The sequence below is a fragment of the Pholis gunnellus genome (assembly GCF_910591455.1).
Source record: "Pholis gunnellus genome assembly, chromosome: 17".
Lineage (NCBI taxonomy): Eukaryota > Metazoa > Chordata > Actinopteri > Perciformes > Pholidae > Pholis > Pholis gunnellus.
This window is the reverse complement of record NC_136544.1, coordinates 10586205-10608397: the sequence shown is the minus strand read 5'-3', so window position 1 is coordinate 10608397 and position 22193 is coordinate 10586205. Positions and strand designations below refer to the sequence as shown.

General features: G+C 44.1%; 2 protein-coding genes across 2 annotated transcripts in view; one reads left to right on the top strand and one right to left on the bottom strand.

Annotated features, from left to right (window-relative positions):
• The first annotated feature begins 1134 nt into the window (after positions 1-1134).
• Positions 1135-6314, top strand: LOC306709850 (uncharacterized protein). The gene is made up of 15 exons (XM_079178150.1): positions 1135-1244; positions 1397-1503; positions 1710-1838; positions 1957-2017; positions 2121-2279; positions 2373-2442; positions 2556-2648; positions 3251-3316; positions 3386-3472; positions 3585-3671; positions 3821-3877; positions 3990-4043; positions 4651-4740; positions 5014-5113; positions 5214-6314. Exons 1-15 carry the CDS (start codon positions 1184-1186, stop codon positions 5250-5252), a joined length of 1260 nt encoding a protein of 419 aa, XP_079034276.1. The 5' UTR covers positions 1135-1183; the 3' UTR covers positions 5253-6314.
• A 7535-nt stretch (positions 6315-13849) lies between these two features.
• The window catches only part of adgrl1a (adhesion G protein-coupled receptor L1a), a gene marked incomplete at both ends in the record, with an annotated part of 49115 nt that continues 40771 nt past the window's right edge, over positions 13850-22193 (bottom strand). The window contains 4 exons of the mRNA XM_079178316.1: positions 13850-14757; positions 14901-14918; positions 18142-18264; positions 21157-21253. Of these exons, the coding sequence (XP_079034442.1) occupies positions 13850-14757; positions 14901-14918; positions 18142-18264; positions 21157-21253 (1146 nt within the window). The remainder of the gene's footprint in view (positions 14758-14900; positions 14919-18141; positions 18265-21156; positions 21254-22193) is intronic.

Here is a 22193-nt window from a genome sequence, read left to right as displayed (position 1 = left end):
CAGATGATTGGACAAGTCCACTTCCACTCAGCTTCCCACCGGGGAAGCTGAGCCAAGTCCATTTGCTCTCTCTTCCATGCCTGTTGTGAAGAAGTCATTTTTATTCAGTACTTGGGTCTGGCCAAGAGGTGATGAAGCGATCGAGAATAATGCAAAGTTAAACTGGTGAGCCACACCAAATTGGCTAAAAAGTAAATCTGCTCGGCCCCAATATCAATTCCCACATCTAAGCTAATGTGATATTTATGTTGAACGTGGAAACTTGAGAGTTTGTTTTTGGAGGTACTTTTTTGCTCGCTACGCTGGTTGACTCCTGCAATGTAAGAGAGACAGAGAAGGGCAAAGGAGAGGCCGGGAGGGACAGAGAGGAAGTAGACGGAGTTGCAGAGATAGAGAGGGGCCCGTATTGAGTGACACAGACGATGGTCTGTGTTTTCTCGGTGGACCAGGGAAGATGCAGTGTAAATGAAGCGTGCTGTAGCATGGCGGCTTCTGCTTTATCCTTGCACTGTGTGTGTGTGTGTGTGTGTGTGTGTGTGTGTGTGTGTGTGTGTGTGTGTGTGTGTGTGTGTGTGTGTGTGTGTGTGTGTGTGTGTGTGTAAGACAGAGGCCTCTTTGAGTACTCTGTTCTCTCAAGGTTCTAATATGTCAGGAGGACTGCCACCCTCTGTCCCTGACCCACCTCCTAGGATAAGAGGGTATACGCAACACAAAAGTGAACATGGATGAATACAAGTGCATCCACCTGATATTGAAAAACTTGCCACATTACAGCGTCGGTACCGCGCAGAAGGATATGCTCATCTAATGACTCATCTGCTTCATTGTTTAAACGTATAGAGTGGAATTAGAGCGCTGTGGTGATTTTGTGTCTCTGACCCGTAGGAGAAGGGCCTCCCCTTGTGTTAGCTTGAAAAACTACAAATCCAAATGTCGCACACTCGCTATTATACTACTTCAATCAACAAAACAAGAGGTTAGAAACTTAAGTAATTAATTCATAAAATCCTGGCACTGGCCCAGATATCTTGAATTTAACAACTGAGAGATGCAAGGGAATGTCGGTGGGATGAGGGACTGAAGCCAACTTTCTTTCATGACACACTTCCTGTCCAGTACTTCCTCTTTGGGAATAACTTCTGTTCGCACGTGTTTCGGCAGTTCTCTCCATTCCTTCGACAAAATGAAGCTTCAAACTTGTCTCACCATCCTGATTACTGTTTTCTGTACCGCCAAATCATCAGGTAAGAGATGGAGCGTTGTAAATATGTGTTTCTCTCAATTGTTTCTGTTTTTCAAGTCTTCTCGGTTGTGTTGACGCAGTTGCTATTTCAGGATGTTCATCGAGAGCTAAACGTGTGTTAATGACAGACTGTATATTTGTATTGTCTCACAGAATGCGTTCGGAAAAACATTTCCTGCACAGACATCAAGACTGCTGACGGATTCACGTTCAGACATCCGTGTCCTGAAGGCAGTGAAATCTTCGTGTATGAAAATAAGGTATTTTCATTTGCTTTTTCACTCTGTAGTAGTTCATAGTTTTGTTTTTAAAAGGTGTCATGGTCCTGTACTATGTGTGTTTTTAATGAATGAAAGAGACGGCGAGAAGGGGAAGGGTTAAAGAGAAAGTGAAAGTTTGTGATTGCCAATAACTCCATGACTGCAGTTAATCACAGCAACCTTTTCTTTTTCTTTTTTTCCAACAGATCAAGGTTGCTCATGCTATTCTTGGCAATCAGACGACAAAGCATGGGAATGGAACGATAATCATTGACAACTATTCAGTCGATACAAGAGACTGTCGAGACCTGAAAATACAATGTGTGGTTCCTATTGTGAGTCTCCCTCTATTTTAATATGTACTTCTATGGATTGAATCAATAAAAGGTATACAGTACATGTGAAATACAAACTCTGCACTCTCACAATATAGACTTTGATTGTGCTTTTCAGGGAGAGATCCGTGTAAAAGAAATCTGCTGGGATTATAAAGTTACTGGTGAAGCAATGAGAGGTTGTTAATAACTGATTTACATTTGAATCTTACATTGCTGATCATTGATACGTACATGTATTATATATGCATGATGTATATCCCACTTCTTTACCTTAAACAGAGACGCCAACGCCAACGCCAACGCCAACAACAACGTCAACGCCAACACCAACAACAATGCCAACACCAACACCAACGTCAACGCCAACACCAACGCCAACAACAACGTCAACGCCAACACCAACAACAATGCCAACACCAACACCACAGAAACACATCAGTGAGTGGAAGTTTATTCTGAGTGACATTGTTCTTAAAGTGCCTCACAATATTTTTGTGATGATAACACGTTTGCATTTCATCTCTCTTCCAGTCGGTTGGTCCTTCGGTGGGGTCGTTTTGATAGTGCTCATCGGGGGACTTTGTTGTAGTTGTTGGAAAAAGTGAGTTTGTTTTCCATTTGCAATTAGAGTTGACTGTTAATGTCATACACACATTTACTTACACAGTTTCTTTCACGGATTCAGAAATGTTTGTTGTGTGTTTCTTATGTCAGGAAGCAGCTCGTTGCATCTACAGTATCCGGGATTTTACGATACCTGCGTTGCTCTTGTCTCAGAAATGAGATGGGAGAGATCCAACAAACTAAGTCAGTCTTTTTCACGAACCTTCCACCCGGCATTGTTGCACACATAAATGCACTTCTGTCATAAAATCCTCTTTGATGCATATACACATTAATGAATAGAAAAAATAAGTTTGCCTGCCAGGAGTCGCTCTAGACCAGGGGTGTCAAACATACGGCCCGCGGGCCGGATCCGGCCCGCCACGTCATTTTATGTGGCCCGCGAATCCGCCAGCAAAAAAAAAAAATGTAAAAGTCGGACAATTTACAAATATCCGTTGTATCGAGCACGGCGGAGCTCCTCCCCGATCCGCACACCTCCACCAGCGTATGTGGCAGCAGCAGCAGCAGCAGCCCCCCTCCCCGCCGACGAAGAAGGAGCAGCACCCCCCCCCCCCCCGCCGACAACCGGCCCTTTGGGGGCAACCATGATGCTGATGTGGCCCCAGAGCGACAATGAGTTTGACACCCCTGCTCTAGACAAATGGTGAACTGGTAACATGTAAAAAACGTCGTTTAGAATAATTGTCTTAATCCATTCACGACTCAACATTAAGCTAACTCATTTAAAGTGGACATTTTCAGTGTTCCTGAACGTAACTTCATGTTTGAATGTCCCCTTTAAGAAACCCTGAAGGGAGTGAAGTCGCAGCGGATGATTTGGACACAACACAACACAACGGTGATATCAGGTGAGGTAACATTCAGGAGCTACTTTCATTGGAGTTGAATATATCCTCATCTTTTCTTTGTCATTGTAGGCTGAGTAAAATATCTGCCACTGATCCATGCGAAGGTGGTGAAAATATCGAGCAGGATAACACACTTGAAAGTGTGCATGCTCACAGGTTAGGCTGCCACGTTAAAAATAAAAACATGTTTGTCAAAAGTGTTTTTTTTTAAATAGCAATTGGAAGTCTCGACTGTAATCTGCTCAAAGCTATACCTTTGTCTCCATAGTATTGATCCTACGGCTGATGACAAGCCTCCTCAGCCCTTCAGTCTGGACCGCAACTCCAGCAACCAAGGAATCCAGCCGACTGAAAGGTGAGAATGAAAGCTGTTTCCTTTTGCTTGTGCCTGTAGCTCATCTTCCTTTGAGGATTTAGGGGAAGTGTCCCTTTAACTGGACAGGTAGAGAATGAGATCTCTCGGAGGAGATTCAGAGCCATTCTTATCCAGTATTTGTTTTGCAGGGGAGACGTGATTGTCGCTGATGGTAACAGGGCCTCTGATCGTCGAGCCGTGAGCAGGTACGCTTTTGGTGCTGGACGGACTGTCAGTGTGTTTATTACTAATTATTTTTGTATTATTGGTTAATCAACACACGTGTTTAACAACTGTTGTATTTGTCTGCCTCGGCAGCTTGAGGGATGATCCAGGAGGATTGAAGGACAACAACGAAAAAGCCATTGATGGGTAAGTCTGTAGTCTGCTAATTAGAATAGCATGTAGAGTTGTAGAGATTTAATTCTTTTTTTTTTACCTTTTTGCATCACATTGTACAGCAACCAACAGGTCATGTTAACTTCTGTTTGGGATGTTTGCAAAAGGATGAAAAATAAAGTAAAATTAGGAAAAAATGATGAAAGCTAGAAAGAGGATATGCAAATGCTCATTGAGCAGATGAGATAAGAATAAGCAGAACATTGTGAAAATAGAAATAAAGAGCGAAAGAAGAGTATTGAAAGTTTTAATTAAAGAACATGCTAAAACCCAAACTAACAAGATACCACTGAGGACTGCATTTTCATATCCTACAGCTGACAGACAAAACTACTATTTCCTAAATCTTTGAGGAAAAGTGTAAACAAAAAGAAGTTCTCATCCTGGAGCCGATCCAGCATTTTAGTTTTTCACCTTGGACAATTTGATTTGCCATTGATTGATGTCAAATCAAATTGTCAAACGTATAGAAAAAATGCTCATAGGAGGTAAAAATAAAGACATAATGAGCTGAAGTACTCACCCTGAGGTTTTTCTTTGCCCATCTTTTAAGTGATAAGAGCTGTGAATTCTTCCCCAGGATCAGGGACGTGCCCAGCAGATGGACTGTTGGTGATCGCGCTCCTGAAGATCATGGGGATGAAGGACAAGCGCTGCTGCCGGACCAGCGGTGAGACTGCCTCCTGCTCTCTGTCAGTCACAACTGAGCCCAAAGAGAAATCACTGTCGCTTTCCAATTTCCAGTCTGCTTCATACCTTGTTTCATTTTGCCTGTTGTTTGGACAGCTGTCAGGGGTAACTTTATGAACTGCTCCCCCCACCTCCACGCCAAGTCTGACTTCAGAACTTGTCTGAGGTCTGCCTCGGAGAGTGAGCATTAACCGAGCTTTGCTGTTTCTGTGCAGAGGCTCATGTCTCCATTCCTTGTTGTTTCTGTCTCCAGAGCTGCCAACCAAGGTTTTGACATGACAGGAAAAGCCGTAGCTTCGGTGGACAAGCGCGGCTTTGACCCAGACCAGGTCAGCAGGTGCTCTACTGTACCAGTAAGTGGGAAGCTTTCTTTATATGCTTTATAATATAGTTTCTGTGAAAATGCTCTTTTTATGTTTTTTTGATTTGGCAATTGTTTTGTTTGCTGCACAGGACGCTGACGTGGAGTCAACGCCCAACATGAAGAACTGAAGTATACATAAATACTGATGAAATAAAATAGATATATAAGGAATAAATAAAAGATAATAATAGCCTATATTATATAATACGTTTTCTCACAGTCAGGGTATGTGGTGCATTTACTGGCAGCTCCTTTGGATCAACATTTGTTTAAATAATAATTTCATCCCATGATGCTTTGCTCTCTTGATGAGCACGCTGTTTTTTTCACAATATCAGACGATATATTCTCTACAAGCCCTATGTGCCAAAGTGTTCGATGATCACAACATCTTTAAATCATTCCGATGACGGGTTTTTTCGTCCGAAAAATGAGACAATCCCGGTGGAAATTGGTGTTGTCTCCGTGTCGCGTTCAGCCTATTCATTGGCATGTGATCAGTCGATCAGACGGGTTAGATAACATGTTCATTTGGGTCATTTTTTTAACAACAACAACAACAAAAAACATGTCGGGGTTTGTTACTGAGAATATAAAGTACATGACTTGACCAAAGGATGGGTGGACCAAAAACATGCCAGCTAATGTACCACATCCACTGCTGTATAATAATATACTTATATAACATGTATGATATATAGTATAAGTATATAATTATGAACTAAACTGATATATATATATATATTATTACATTATACTTCATTAGAGTGTATGCTTTTAATGAGATGATTCATAACATAAATGCAAAGCATATACAGTATAGCATGCTTTTTCTTTGAAATGTTTCTTTGAAGTTTGTTGTAATTTCATATTAATCAAATCAGTTATAAGTAAGCCTGCCATTAGTAATCATCCCTGCATAATCAAGCAACATGTTTAATCTTATTACCTGAATCACATCCTTTTATTTTATTTGTTTTTTTAGCTAACTTGCATTTCAGTCTGTATTTGTGAATTCAGCGATCTTATTGTGATTTTGTATTTTTCTTTTCTTGCTTATGGTCTCAGTTGCATTGCTTTTGCTTTTTAGTTGATACATTTCTATGAAAATAACTGCATTAATAAATACATTATGTATATTAAAATGATCAATTCTTGTAATGATTTTAAAATAAATTATCCATCTTGGATTTCACTGCCTGGTCATTTTTACTTTGGTTTTTTAAACAACAGCTGGAGTATCAGCTTTTCACCACATGGGGGCAGTAAATAGTCACGAGTCCTGCACCACTGAGGTACATAAACAACATAATTACACCTCTTATTACTTTTGTTGAATGATGCAAACGCCTTTTATGTGTATTTATTCCTGGTCATTTTACTTTCACCTACCAACCATATATTTTACATACTTTATTTATACGATCAAACACTATGGGTGGGGCTAAAATGCTTTTGTTTCAATAAATGAAGGCCTCCTTATAGTTGTTGCTAGTTGATTGTTGAGTGATGATTTATGTGATCTGTGTGTATGTTTCATTTGATGTCTGCATTTTCTAGTATCAGGCTCTGAATTATAAATAAACCAATAAAGGAACGGTAATTACATTAAACATCACTTGGTAGTTTAAGTGTTATAAACCTATGTTACAGTAGCCCCTGTGGCTTGATGTATGGTTGTAATTACAGTTACCCACAAACACAGGTTTGGGCTGAATTTAATGCTCTCTTCTCTCCGTCTCTTGGGATCTGCTGAGAGTTGTTGTTACTCAATGTCTTATTCTATTTTAAGCTTCCCCAAATGTGCAATGACCTTGAAAAAGCCCCCTTTTTTACCTCTCAGATGGGCTGAGTACCAAGAGGAGAGTGTGTCAGGGTGCTTGGAGGTGGTTGTTGCCCATGTTTGGTATGTCGGTCTGTGAAAGTGTCACTGTACTACCAATGGAAACGGGGTGATTGAACGGTCAAGGCCTCGGAGCCTCCCCTCTCGGGGAGTTCCACAGAGGGGACGTGAGCGAGGCAGGGGCTGGGCAGATGGACGGATGGCTCGTCACGCGTCGCCCATACATGTACAGCGAGCAGCGTGACATGGGTGGAGGAAAAGGAACATGATAGAGGCTGTAATTATGGACGAGCCCTGTACGCTCTGATGCACATAATAATTAGATATTGGCTAATTAGTCACCAATCACACTCGGCTGTGAACGGTATCATTGTGCAGTGAAGGAAACAGAACTCGGTGGGAGCTGAACACTGTTCGCACCACATCGGGCATAAGAAGGCTTTAGGGAAGCGAGATGGGCTGCAATAACCCAGACACTTAGTTGTGTTATCCCTAACTGATCTCTCGTTGATCACAATGTTTATGCTTCCTCCAGAGTGCACTAAAGGTCGCCTACAGTTGTGTGCTGCTGTGGCTTAACGGACAGCTGCAAGCAAACCGTGCTGCATTCAGAAGTCAGTAAGCCGTGCTCGCACGGCAGTTATTAAAAGATTACATCGGGGATCACACGCCGCTGTATGATTAATTAACCTTGACTGATGCTTTGTAAAGAGGAATCCAGCTGAGCGGGTATGCCCACAGGTCTGCATGCACATACATGTGAGAAGGTAGAAGGCATCGCCGTAGTTGGTCACGGTAATACTGAGTCAGGCTGAAACAAAGCCTTTGCTTTCTCCAGATTAGTATGGGACCCGTCCTCTCGTCCTTCCCGGTGCATAAAGCTCTTACTGGTCCCTGTCCAAACACTAAAAGTGTTGTTGGGTTTTGTCTCCCTAAACTGACATCTTGATTTTTTCCCCCTGCACCTCTCTGATCACTTTGTGTCGTATTCTTTGGCCACAGACCAGTATTTGACAGAATCATCATCTAAACCACCGGGTCAAATCTGCATATGCATCAATTTGTGGTTCAAAGGGGAGCTGACACAGGAAGGGGCTCGGTTGCTTGGCTTCGGTCCCCTGCTTCCCGTGGTACAGAGATGAGCAGCACAATGCTGTCGTAACCTGCAGTACTGCCCATGAATAAAACATAGCCACTGTATTAGTGCTTAAAGACGTCTTTTCATTTCCAGTTTGAATCATGAGGTAGGTATATTGAAGTTTATATGCACATGGCACGGCGAGAGATTCATTTTGAAATCTTTTCTGTGCGCTGTTGTGCTTTTATCACACTGGCACATGCGTCAGCACACAATCAATTGTGCTGAACATAGGCGTACAACCACACACAACAACAATTGAGCGGTTTAAGATGTTCCCAGAGAAACCCGGAAGCATATATTTTTGAAATTGTTTTTTATTAATATGTGCTGATACAAGGTCGCTCTGACCTGCGATGACGCAAACACTCACAAAAAAAAATCATCCCCTTTGGCCCCAGACAGCTGTCAAAGCAATGGTAGTGAGAAAGTAAATCAAAAATAGCAAATTAACATTATTCCTCAAAGAAAAATAGAAACAGAATCAAGGTGTTATATTAACCTCGGTTTACAAATGTCTCAGTGACATGATAAATTATGTATTTCATAGAAAAGTCACAGAAAGCTCTGGAAATGGTGATGTAGAACCCCACACGACACAACATCAGCACTCATTGTTTCTACCAATGCCTACAGCCTGTTATGTCCAATACTGTCCAGGTTCTACTGTACTGAGCTAATTAATACAGCCCCTATAGCTGATACGCAGAATATCCCACTCACACCTGCTACAGCCAGCTATTCTACCTCTGATGATGGACACAGATCGTCTCAGGCAGCGTTTCCTGGCCTGCCGCCGTGGACGAGCATGGGATGGAGATCACTACAGCCAAGGACAGGCACATGCAGGCACAGTTCTGCTCCTCCACGCTCTCAGAGACAGAGTGCACTCGGCGGAAGAAAAGGAAGAAATAGAAGAAGAAAAAAAAAAACACATGCCTACAGATTCAGCCCGCTCCTGCTGTATGTATATATACTGTATATATATATATATACGTCTTTCTCCAAGTCAGTGTATAAAACTAGCTATCCTGACTGAGGATACTATATGTCTGTGTGATAAAAGATATGTTTGTTTTGCTTTTGGACCTTGGGGTCTCTATGTAGAGTGGGCCTCACAGGTTTAAGAGAAGCCCGTCCTACACTAAAGCCCCTCTGATGTTGGTCCCACCCTGTGCATCAAAGATGGCCTGAATTTGCTGGCACAGCATCACGGACACATATTCAACACGAAAGAGAAACAGCACAATCCTCATCACTGGGTTTATGCCATACTCCTACATATTCTTATAACAACTCTATACGTATTCAGTAGTCATGTGGACACGTAACAACAGCCCAATAACAAAATAGTACTACTTTATCATTGTTTACATTTGCCTTTTAAAAATCTGTATAGGAAAATCCTGTCGCATTTGTTCGCTCTCTAAAAATCTCGCTTTAATCGGCTGATGCAGCAGTGGATTCATTTTCACATATTTTCTTCAGGAAGCATCCATTAGACCAAACAACAATCACATGATCTTTCTTAAAGTAATGACCTCTGGAATGCAAACCACCAACAGAAAGCAAGCAGCACATCAATCTCCTTATCTCCAGATCCAACCCTGCACCGCCTCGCTGCAAACCCCCCCCCCCCACCCGCCATCTTCTCTCCATATAACTGCCTATGGCCATGAATTTGTGACATCTCTGCTGATGTTGTCCCCGCTCTGTCTCCCCTCGGTCCAGTCTTTGCAGACATAATGACCTCCTCTGCCTGCCGCTGTTGAACTCACACACCAACCTTCCTACCGCCCTCCTGGTGTGATATGGGCCGCACAAATCACTGGTAAAAAAAAAAAAAAAAGAGAAAGGGTCTGTGTGTTGAGGGGTCAACTGTGAGTAAACGGAAAAGGCCTGCTGGGACCTCCGCTGTCTAATGATAGACTGAACAATGCCACAGCTCACTCTCCGCTGACGCTAAGCTGCAGGGGTGAGACAGCACTGTGTCAAAGGTCGGGCGTCCCACCTTTTTAAACAACTTTCCACCGAACCACTGGAGCACGTGCATGACAGGCTTGCTACCGGCAATCGAAGGCGAGGAGTTTTGTCAAACACTTGAGCGGCAGAGACGGAAAAAGAGAGTCGAAAATAAGAGCGAGGGCGAGCTCACTGCAGTAAATTAGTACCCACTGTGTTATTATTGTAATCACAGGTTTGGAGAGCTTTGAATGGTGGAGAAACTCCCGTTGTGTGAGCCTCCGTCCAACAGCATGGGCTGCAGACCTTCTGTAATCACTATCATTTACCACAGTACAGCACTCCTCTGTTTATTGAGATATTAATCTGGGATAAACAAAGCTTTTGACAAAACAAATTAACACTCTCAAAGAAGTGCTGCGCTAATGGAGTCCATTGAGATTGATATTAAAAATGCGGATGAGATGCGGGGGAGAGCGAGGAAAAGAAAAGGAGGAAAGAGGAGCTGGAAAAAAAGAAGAGAAAAAAAGCGAAGCGGGCCCAAGGTGACGCACATTCCTCCTCTCAAGGGGGGGGAGAGCCTGTCTAAACAGTGCTTCTCCCCTGGGGGCGCGTCCCAACTGAGCAGTAGAGATCAGCATCAGCACATTATGTCAAATACAATGAGGGAGGGATGGAGTTAATGATGATGCTGATGAGAATGATGGGTATAAAGATGATGATGGCCGTCTTGTGTTTCCCATTAACACTTCCGCCCCGGAGTGAATTGTTTCATCTTCAGTCCTGCTTGTTAAAATACATTCGGTTGTCCTCAGCTGCCCCCGCGAATGCTGCCTCGGTACGGCGCCCCCCACCACCGAGCCACGAGGTCCACGCTTCACATCGCTTCAGCACTGCAGCAGAGCAGAATACATGTGCATATTGTCTTTTCATTTGTAAACACAGAGGGCTCCCAGGTTCAGCCGCAAATCCAAGTCATGTACCATCAAAGCAGTATTGCACACGTCCCCCCTCTATGGCTCAGGTTATGATGACTAGGGCCGTCTCTCTGAGCCTCATCGCGCTCCGTGGCCCATACAATGTTACTTGCACAAGTGATTTGAATAACAAGAATAGAAGAATAAAATCCTTGTAATCCCTCTCCCTTATCTGCCTTTAACCCCCCTCTCTCTTTTAGCCCCAGGAGCCACAGCTAAAGGCTGTCCTTTGGGTTCTCTTAGAAGTGGGACAGCCAGGCCCTATCCAAATGTCACACTGCAGTGGATGCATCTATTTTCTGCTCACGTTCCGTCCACACATCACACTCTTTTGCTCAGCGCAGGTTTACGAGGGAGACAGTAAAAGAGAAAAGAAAAAGAACAATGCTTAGAATAAATCAATGTGAATAAATACTCGAAAAACATAAAAAAAAACCCTGATAAATAAACCATAACAATTACCTATAAATACAGCGTAGAAGAAGGCGAACTCTCAGGTTTTTTTTTAAAGGTCAGACAGATTGCAGCTGGATGAAAGGAGCCTCATGAACGTCTCTCTCCTGACAGCTAATTTCTCAAATGTATCGCTTGCATAAGGTGGCATATTGGAAACACGTTCCTCCCGATCAGTCAACCTTGCTTGTCATTTTCATGGTATATAGTTATCGTACGTCATCCCGAGGCAGCCTGATTTCTCCTGTCCTCCTTGTACCCAAAACACCACGGCAAGAGCAGCTTCCATTTGAGGCGGAGAAGTATGGCAGCTCTCCTCTCATTCCCCCTTTTGTCTGATGAGCATTCAAGTCATGTCACACGCCCCCCCCCAAAAAAAAAAATGAAACGTTCAAAAGTAAGTGCACATACAAAAGTCTGGTGCACGGCTCGCGCACGCCGGACAATTAACACACACACACAAGCAGCCAATTCAGACACATTCATACTTCAACACATGCACCCAGGAAATTGATGAATTGTCCCATATAGGCTCTGGATAAATGCTGAATCTACCCTTAAGAAACAGCAAGATGCAATATTCTCTGATAGCAAAACAAATGATCATACATGCTAAAACCCATGTTGTTAAAAGTATGTAATCTGGTTATATCTTCCAAATAATACGAGAACAAACCAAATCACTTTGTGGATGCTTTATCGTGCCTGCGAGGCACACTATGACATTTGACGACATCTATGTTGCTCGCCTCACACCTCTCGCTGCCATCTGCAATTCCACCCCGGGAATGTCAACGGTCAAACATCAACAACATGTAACGTATTATATTACATAAAAATTGTGCCAGGGATATTTTTTGTGTTCTTTTTTTTTTTATTATTTGTATAAATAAAATCTACGACACATTGTAATCTGTCTCTCTCTCTGCCTTTCTCCCTTTTTCCCCTAAGTGGCACAGAAGAGCGAGCGAGCGAGAGATCAAGCAACGGGGGAGAGAGAGAGAGTTCATCATTCAGTTCACAAACTCCAAAACATTTTATTTTTTTCTTTCGTTGGTTTGTTGCAGTACAAGAAGTCATTTTGTCATAGTATTTGTTACTTTTTGTTGCTTTTGATCATCTGGTGTCTTTATTTACATAGTAGGAATAAAGTAGATTCATGTGTGGCTCCTATGTACACGGCTATACCAATTGGTCGACCAGTGAGTTTTGCGGTGTTTACAGTCTTGCTTGTCACAACCACACACAGGAAACAAGTCCACTTCAACTGGCTAGGCTCTAATAGCAAAGTACGGGGATGGGGGGGGGGCGACACCAGTCCGCTCTCGCAGCCCCCAGAGGATGCAGACCCAAAGTCAACAAATTTAATACTCTCTTCAAAACAATAGCAAGGCAGTCATTTAACTTTTCAAATGCCTGAAGCAAACAACCAGAGAGAACAGTGGAGATGATTGGCCAGTCTTATGGATGCAGGTGGTGCTGCTCTGGAGGGTGTGGTGCAGCTCCGTCTCTGCCTCTACTCCACTTCTGTACATAGTCGTCGATTCACAGCAAGAGAAAATGAAGGCAACTACTCTGAATCTGCTCCCACTGCCAGCTTGGAACAAAGGCTCTTGTTCCCTTTTACTTAGATGGAGTACTGTTTTCACTTTTGATGTTCAGTAATGAGCACTTCTGGATGAGTGAGCGTATGTGTGTGTGTGTGTGTGTGTGTGTGTGTGTGTGTTTGCCTTGTGAATGCTCTAGTTTCCGTTCTGGCTCAATAAAAGATATTTTTGGCAACAATGAAGAGCTTTCTGTGAGACATTTTTTAGGTTATAATAGTGTACTATATTCCCTGTCTCCACAGCTAACTACTCCGATCAAATGATGACTCAAAAAAGACCTATGGATGGTACGAAAGGGAAATGAGACTAAATATAAAATGATGTTCCCATCTCAGGAAGCAGGTCTGAAGATAAATTACATAAAAAACTTTAACAAAGTTTTAAAGTTTTGAAATATCTGAAGGTAAAGGGGGTGGATCGGTACATTCAGAGTGCTGGACTTGGCCTTAGGGTACCAAAGGAACTGGGGAGGACTGGGGTTGGAGAGAGCCGACGAATGCTCCGCAGAAAAAACCCCATCGCTCATCTCCTTAAGACGAGGGAGGGTTCAGGATAAAGGCTGATTCTGCAGAGTCAGCCACGACTCCCCCTGAAGGTCCCTCTGCTCATCGGTTAGCTAAATAAAAGTCAAGAGAAAAGAAAGGCAACCAAACAAGCAGAAAGTGGAGAGACACGAGAACGAGGTGGGCTAGGAGGCGGCTTTGGGCCATCACATTAGTCTCCAACTTCCTCCTCCAGGCTCCAGTCACAGGCTGGTGACCAGCTGCATCTGTCCGTCTCCCTCATTGTGGGCAGGCTCCTGAGCCTGGTGTCCCTCCCCACTTGGTCTCCGGGGTGGAGCCTGGTAGAAGGTCTGCATGGGGGCCCCACGAGAGCCTAGGGCGGGCCTCCCGGAGCTGTAGTACAGCTCCTCAGGGGGCTGGGCTGAACGGGGGACCACCTCCAGGGGCTCAGGACTGCTGTCGGGGTAAGGTGAGTCTCGCAGGTTGGTGATGCTGGTGTACAGGGAGTCACGGGCAGGGGAGTCTGGCGCTCTGTTGCCCACCTGCCCACCAGCACTCTGGCCACTGTGGCCTAGGCTCTCGGTGAGGTCGGCCGTGTAGCTCTCTGACTCCTCTGGATCGCTTTGGTAGAGGACCGACTGGGCTCGCTGCAACAGCAGGGGCTCCTCCAGAGCTTTATAAAGCAGCTCCACATCCTGCGGAGTGCGCTGCCGCCCCTGTCTCAGAAAGTCCTGGTCTTCATCCATGCCCATAGACAGCTCTGGCCCGGCCCCCGTCGTCCCCCGACCAACCCCACCGTGAGGACGACCCCTGGCCAGGCTGCCACACACCCTGTCCCCTACGTCACCTCCTCCACTTCCTCCTCCAACACCCCCTCTTAGGTTGTTGTGCACGAGCTCAGAGATGATCATTTTTTCGAAGGCAGCGGCATCAGAGAGGTTTCGTCGGATGCCTCCGCCTCCCAGTGCCTCTGAGCCGCGGGGATTGAGGAGGGGCGGGGGACTGTCTCCGCCCCCACCACCGAGGAAGTCACAGCTGCCCCCGCCCACACCCCCTGGGCCACTGCGCAGGGAGTAGCTGTTGTTGAAGTTACCATTCAAGGGCAGGGTTTCCATCCCACAGGGGTCGCGGGCCTTTGATAACGTGCTCTCTGGACCCAACACAAATAGAAGAGAGACAGAGAGGCAGAGGGTTTTGGCATTATTATGATACAGTCAGATAAAAGTGTCGGCAAGAACAGAGGAATACATATCAGATGGTAAAATGATGTGAACTGAGGTGAATTACACTTACTTGGATCACGGAAGGTTCCTATGCGTCCCAGAGAAAGTCATGTGGAGTGAATAAAATGAAAGACACTAGTCAGTAAGTGTTCTTTAATGGAGTAACATTAAGTAGATTTATTCATTATTAAGACATTTCAAAAGGGAGCCATTAACGGAATAAAAAATATCCTTGTCCATCGGCCCCTTTTCTTTTCTCTCTGTCTCTCTCACACTCAATATCAAACCCTCCAACTCTTACCACATGCACATGCGCGGTCACATTAACTCTGATTTATGCAAACTTGGATCTGTTTGTTTGACACCCTATTCCTCCAACATTTACATCCAAGCCAAAGAAAAGACTCTGGATATGTATTTACCACTGGCAGTGATACTTGGATACATACATAATTCATGCAAAAAACCTTGTACAGTAGCAGTTATGTTTTTTTACGACTTTCTTTCAGCACGCCACAGATGTTGTGCTTTTTCTCCCAAATTACCATCACACAGCAGAGAAAAAGCCACAGCCTCCCAGAAAGTTATTTTTTGTATTTAATTTGAATGCGTAGTATGACTTTAATCAACGTTATTCAGTGGTGGTGTGGGTAATTAGACATTCTAATGAAGTGCTCTCCCTACTTCCTCTCCCACTCTCTTCTAAAAATGTCTTCCCTGCCAAGCCCGTGGCCATCAGGCTTGACGTATTGTGCAGAGAGGTTTTAAAATATTTAACAGAAACGCCGCCTTAAATTTCAGTGCTCTGACACTAGGCCTGATACACTGCGGGTGCACACTCAGCCGGCAACCAGCCACACGCAGTTATGGTTCTCCCGTATCAAGTAAATATTAGTACCGTAGTGGCGCAATTACCAGAACATTCAGCGGTTATATGCACCTAATGAGTAGTGTAGGGATGCAGCAATGCGATAAACAGCCATCGGGCTGTTTAAAGAAACTCTGAGATAGAAGCAAGTACACACACACACACACACACACACTGGCACTCACACTTGAGTGACCTCCACTCAGATGGACTGTCCCAGGCCACCGAGCTGCCTGATCCTCCTCTACGGCCGTCATGATTTAAAGCGGACTACTTTTTCTGCCAGGGAACAGAAAAACTGTCCTCAAGATTTTCTGGCAGTCGCAGCTGTAGCTAAACTTCTAAATCAATTTGTGGCTGTTCTCATGAAGATTCGAGATCTGACCAGATGGCTGGTTAGGCTGTAAGCGCTGTTTGGCTCTGTTCTGCTCAGCCTAGTGAATCTGTCTGACAGCTACAAAGTCTGAAGAAACAACACACACACAGGCTCTCGCACGCATACACACACACACACACACACACACACACACACACACATACACACACGCGCGCTAAAAGCTAAATAGAAATGACATGATGTGATAGTTGTATTTATCAATCATTTATTCATATTCAGGATTCATAATTGTATGAATTACTAGTAAAACTAGTATGCTACTTTTGTCACTTGCTCCTCAAAATACCTTCCTGAAACCGGAAGTTCAAGGTGTAATAGGCCAACATCTACGTAGATTTGAGCGTGCGTTGTCGGTGCTCATCGACAGGTCGACTCTGCCTCATGTCAGAGTGTTAGTAAAGAAGGACCGGCTATGTGCTAGCAGCGTCAGCGTGCAGATAACGTGGCACTACTGGGACTTGACCGATCTACCAACAGCCGACACGGCCCTGGATGAGCAACGCGGGATGCATACCAGCACGCACAATGCAAAGGTAACGAAAAAGAGCGTGACCTGTTCCCTTGCCAAGCAAGTGCAAGGCAATAGCTCTGCCAATCGAGGAAATGTTGTTGAACATGTTGCATGTGCTGTCAGAAAGAAATGATAAATAAGGACATTGCCACCACAAGTCCCGTCAGAGATGAGCGGACATACTATATATGATGCTCTTGACACTGAACAAATGAAAGCCAAGTTTGACTGTCTTAGGGCTCGATATCCTTGGCTTAGTAGAAGGCAAATAATTCGCAGAGATGTCTGCTAAACTTGATGACAACACATTGAAGAGTCTGTCCACATATGCAAAACCCTTCGATCTGAATAGATTAAAGTCTGATTTGGCGGGATAATGCTGTTCACAAACAGTCCAAGGAAGGGCGCCTGTACAGCTGTACAGCTGTCCACAACACGTTTGAAGCTGGTCTTAACATCTGTGGACGGGACCTTCTTAAGGAAAGACTTATGGAACCCGGGAGTGCACCTAACAGGGAGCCCTTTTACAACAAAACAAACCACTGTCATCTGTGTCCGGGGGATAGACGCATGGACTTCGTCTACAACTAAAGTAAGCGCCTGATTTTCTTTTTTTTGAAAGGGGCTGTAACGAATAGATCCAAGCTTCGAAACGTTTCATGCTCTCTGGAAACACAAAATCATATTTTCCCCATTTGTTGAATTAAGGTGATGTCATCGCAAACTATGTCGACAACCATTCAAAGCCTCATTCGGCATCCCCAGTAGAAGCTTAAAAAAAAGACGTTAATTACAGCCCTAAATAATTTTTTTATTTTATTTTTTGTTTAACTCTTTTATTGGCGTTGTGTATGTTGTCTGATGTTAGGCTACTGGTGCGCTGACACCAACATATCTCTCAGTGTTCTGTATCCTGGTGCGCTGCCACCAGACGTGTGTGTGTGTGTGTGTGTGTGTGTGTGTGTGCGTGTGTGTGGGTGCGCTATTGCGCATTTTGTAGAAAGTGCGCCAACACAAATATTTCTCTCTTTTTTTTATCTTTATCCTGGTGAGCTGTCGCCAGAGCATGTGTGTTGCACTTTTCCACATTTTGGAGAAGTGAATAAGCTGTTTCTGATGATGCTAGACCAAGATTTTCTCTCTTTTTTTCTTTTTCTTGGTGGCACACCAGGATGTCGCCAGATGCTCATTGTGCGTGGGTGTGCTATTGCGCATTTTGAAGGAGTGAATAAGCAGTTTTCTGCTTCCTCTTTGTTCTTTGTCTGGCGAACTAATATTATATTTGAACTATATTTTAGTCATCCATGTGTAATGTAGACTTATGATATGCCACACTGATTGTTTACTGCCTAACCAGGCAAAGAGTCCTCCACACACACACACACACACACACACACACACACACACACACACACACACACACACACACACACACACAGACAAGAGTGCACACACACACACACACACACACACACACACACACACACACAGACAAGAGTGCACACACACACAGACTGGAGTGTTTGGGAGCTAACCTGTAGAGTTGAAGACACCAGGTGAGGGTGGTGTGAAGCTCTCAGCCAGCAGAGTGTTGTAAGGAGAGGTGCCAGTGCGAGTCTGTAACACCGGGTTCGTCAAAAGGTGGTTGCCCATGGTTGCTGCAAGACACAAACATTTAAGAAATAAACAGAGTCATAAACAGGCTCTTATCTTTGTCTCAAATGCAAGCAAAGCAATCACAAGCAGAAACACAACACACAATAGGTGTAGCGCTCTGAAATTCACGTTTCCAGACTCGGTAATAACATCTGGAATCATAAAAATATTTACTGTTTATTCAGATGGGGTTATTTTTTGTTGTGCCGGTGCTTTATGGAGTAATGCATTTCACAGTGTTCTCCTCAATGTTTATGACCGCTGATTGTAACCTTTGAGTAAAAATACAATTGCAGGGGAAAGGTGCTGTTTGGAGCATTGCCATTATTATTTTTTTTCCTTTTTGGCTCCTGACAATGTAGTCAGATGGGGTAGAACAGTAATGCATGCCATTATGCAGTCTAGGGGTGCAGCCATTGAAACACAGTTAATTTCCCAGTGCAATGTGAATGCCACTACAAGACAAATATAATTCAAGGGAATGGCACACAGAATGTTGTATAATGCCCATGTATGGCTCCAGCCTGAGGCAACTCCAACAGAAATGCCATGAAATTAAAAATAGGACAGCATGACGGAGAGTCGTCCTAGGCGAAGTGCAACCTTCAGGTCTCACGCCTACCGTTCATCACACAGCAAGGGAGCAGGGGATTCTAAAAAAAAAAAATACAATAAAATATGCACTCACACACAGCTATTTATTTGTCATTTTCCCTCCTTTTACACTTCCGCTGTCCATCTTTCTGGCATGCCACACAAACCCCTCTCCCTCTATTCTCTGGCTCGTTCTGCTGTGTCTTGACTCAACCACATTTCATCAGTTCCTCGTGCCAGAATTTTTACAAGCACCACCAAATTAGTTGGGATTAGCTGCCTGTCTGTACCTCATAGGAATATCTTGTAGAAAATTAAAGGAACCAGCTTTAAGTGGGGAGAGAAAGTAGGGCACAGGGAATCATGGGAGGCTGTGTGTGATGTCTCTGTGTGTGTGTGTGTGTGTGTGTGTGTGTTCTGCACGCCTTGTCTTCTGGACACATTACCATTCTCAGGAAGAGATTGTGGTTCATAAAGAAGTGGAGGAATCAAAGAGATCCGAGATGCCAGTTATAACGACGCAGCGTCTCTTCTCCAGATTTGGCCTCTTTAATTACTCCTCCATGATGGCGCCTCCCTCTCTCACTCTCTAGCTTTTCTTCTCCCTCCCTCCCTCCCTCCCTCCCTCCCTCCTGCGCTCCCCTTCGTCTTTCACTTTCTGCCAACTGACAAACTTTTCTCAGAAGCCCAAAAAATAAAGGCTTCACAGCACAGTTGTTTGTGTTTGACAGCACAACATGGAAGGATCCACATTGTGTGTCTTAACAGCCCTGGTGATTGCTCTGTCGTGACGAAAAGCCCCGGAAACTGACCCGCCCGAACACACACACACACACACAGACACACACAGACACTCTCACACATACATACATAGATACATACAACCCCTCATCCATGCAGCTCGCTCGTAGCATCCTCTTCCTCGCCCCCTGCCTTGCTCCTGTCACTCTCTTCAATTAGAATAATTACCCCCTGTTCATTCACACGCTAATCAGTTCATTAAAAACAAAATGGATGAAATTAGCATAGAGAGTGACGGCTGATTTAGCAACTGCCTCTGTTGCCATCATCATCACCCTCACACCTCCCCAATGCGGAACCGTAGCCAACCTTGATCGTCTCCGCGTCACCGGCGGCTGCGGCGGTGACGCCACCAGTTGCTGAGCCTGAGACAATCGGTGACTCCATGCACATATTTCACTTCTTAAATAATTGCTAGTGCGCTATATATGTACTGTGGGGAGGGCATGAGTCACTGCATTCTGGCAAATAAGAAATGGGATGCAATTGATCCCATGACACGATAAAAAGGCTGTTCAAAGGAGTTCAAACTGGGGCTGGCAATCTCGGGTTAACTCGCAGCTATAACTATATTTTTCTATAATGATGAATCACAACACATGCAATTCTGTCGACCCTTTTACTGCCGACGTCAGGATTGCATCACGGTGTTGCCTGGATACAAAACAATGGAAAAGACTGGGGGAAAACACAAATCACCTCAAACAGTGGGCTAAAGTTTCACATGGAATATGTCCTCTTGCTGTGTTGTTGGGTGCCAGAATCGATATCTCATACGTTTTTAAAATGATGAGCTCTGAGCTCTGATACGAGGCTCTAGCGAGCAACCATATCGGCAAAAACTGGAAATTCACAAAACAAAATCAACAAATGAAGCAAAGACGGATGACTCCTCCTTAATGATGAACTATTTCATCACAACTGGCTGCAAGAGTTGAAAAATAATTATACCCTGTGATGGATGTGATCGATGTACACGCCCTCTTCCTTTTAAGATAAATGAGTATTAATGACTTTAAATACACAACAAATATTGTTAATTACAATAACAGGAGTTTATTATGACCCACCCGCACACATATTTACAGAACAAGAGTGTTTCAGCTCCGGAGTATTTAAGTGCTTTTACTGACCAGCGGCTGCCACAAACTGAAAACCCACCAACCAGCCTTCAACCATATGTTGTTCAATTCAAGCCATTACTGCTGCTAACTGCTGTTTGCTGGCTGCCCTTCTGGCTGTAAGGCGATCTGAATCATTAGTTGACCTTAATACCCCAGGCATGGGAACATACATTTCATCATCCTGTATCCTGTCACATGTGCACGTCTAACACTGAATAACAGTGCTGTGCCTCGGCTAAGTGTCCACTCACTCTTTATTTTGTCTTTGTTCAATAAGTCTTTATGAGTGTGCTGGACTCTGTGAGTTTTGTGTGCATTTGAGCGTGTCTAACTTAACAGAGGGGAAAGCAGAGCAGTGACAGAGGGAGGCCTCACCGCGGTTGAGTGTCGGGGTGCTATTGATATCTCCCGCCATGAAAGACGATTCCGTCTGCTTTCGAACCGTGTCGTTCCACATCCTGCGGATCCGACTCTGGAAGAAGGAGCAGAGCTCAGTGAGTGGCGGCAAACAGACAACAAGTTAAATATAGAAACGCGACGGGTAGACTTTGTAACTCAGTGGGGCTGCTGTAATCAGAACTGTGGGGCTCGCTCTAATCCGCAAAGAACAATAGGCAAACACGGCACACAAAGAGATTGAGACGTTGGGTAAAAGAGGCACACAGCCATGTCATGTTATCATGAGGGGGGCTAATAAACGGGAGATGTGTAAGACATGATTGCAGTCGCTGATACAATTGTTATTTGGAAGCGACTTATTACGGTGTGGGGAAGCTCGTTTGTTGATTGTGAGGACTAACTGTCAATGTGTGTGTGTGTGTGTGTACAGTATGTGTCTGTGCCATAGCGCAATATGCCAGCATGCACAGTAGTTCCGGATGTCTTGTATGGTGCCCGTGTCTATATTTAGTACATGGACTTCAAAGGATATCTGTATTAATTGGTCATGTACTGTGTGAAGCACGGGGCTGCCGGTAATGGATGGAAACTTTAAAGTAAAACCTTTGCAACAGAAATGTCTAATGAACTCGTCATGTATATCATGATGCAACGTTTAATTCTGCCTCCTCACTGAGAACAGCATGTGTTGTAACACTAGTGTTTCACAGCTTTTGTCTTTTTTGTTATTGGCGAATGAAAACAATTTGAATGTGTGCTGAAAAAGTAAATTTGTGTGCTTCGCAAAGTAATCGATGAGTCATTTGTATTGATCAGGTGCACTCATTTTGCGCTCTATAATCTTACATAACCTTTTTAAAACAAGAGGAAAATACAGCAGCAGGGCGAGGAAATGTCTCTTGTTTCCAAAGCTATTTAATCCTTGTTTTAACACCCTTTTTGAGAGTGTTCCAAAGAAAAAGTCAGATTGTATCGAGACAGTCTGGAGGGCTGATTCCTACTGAAATCATCTC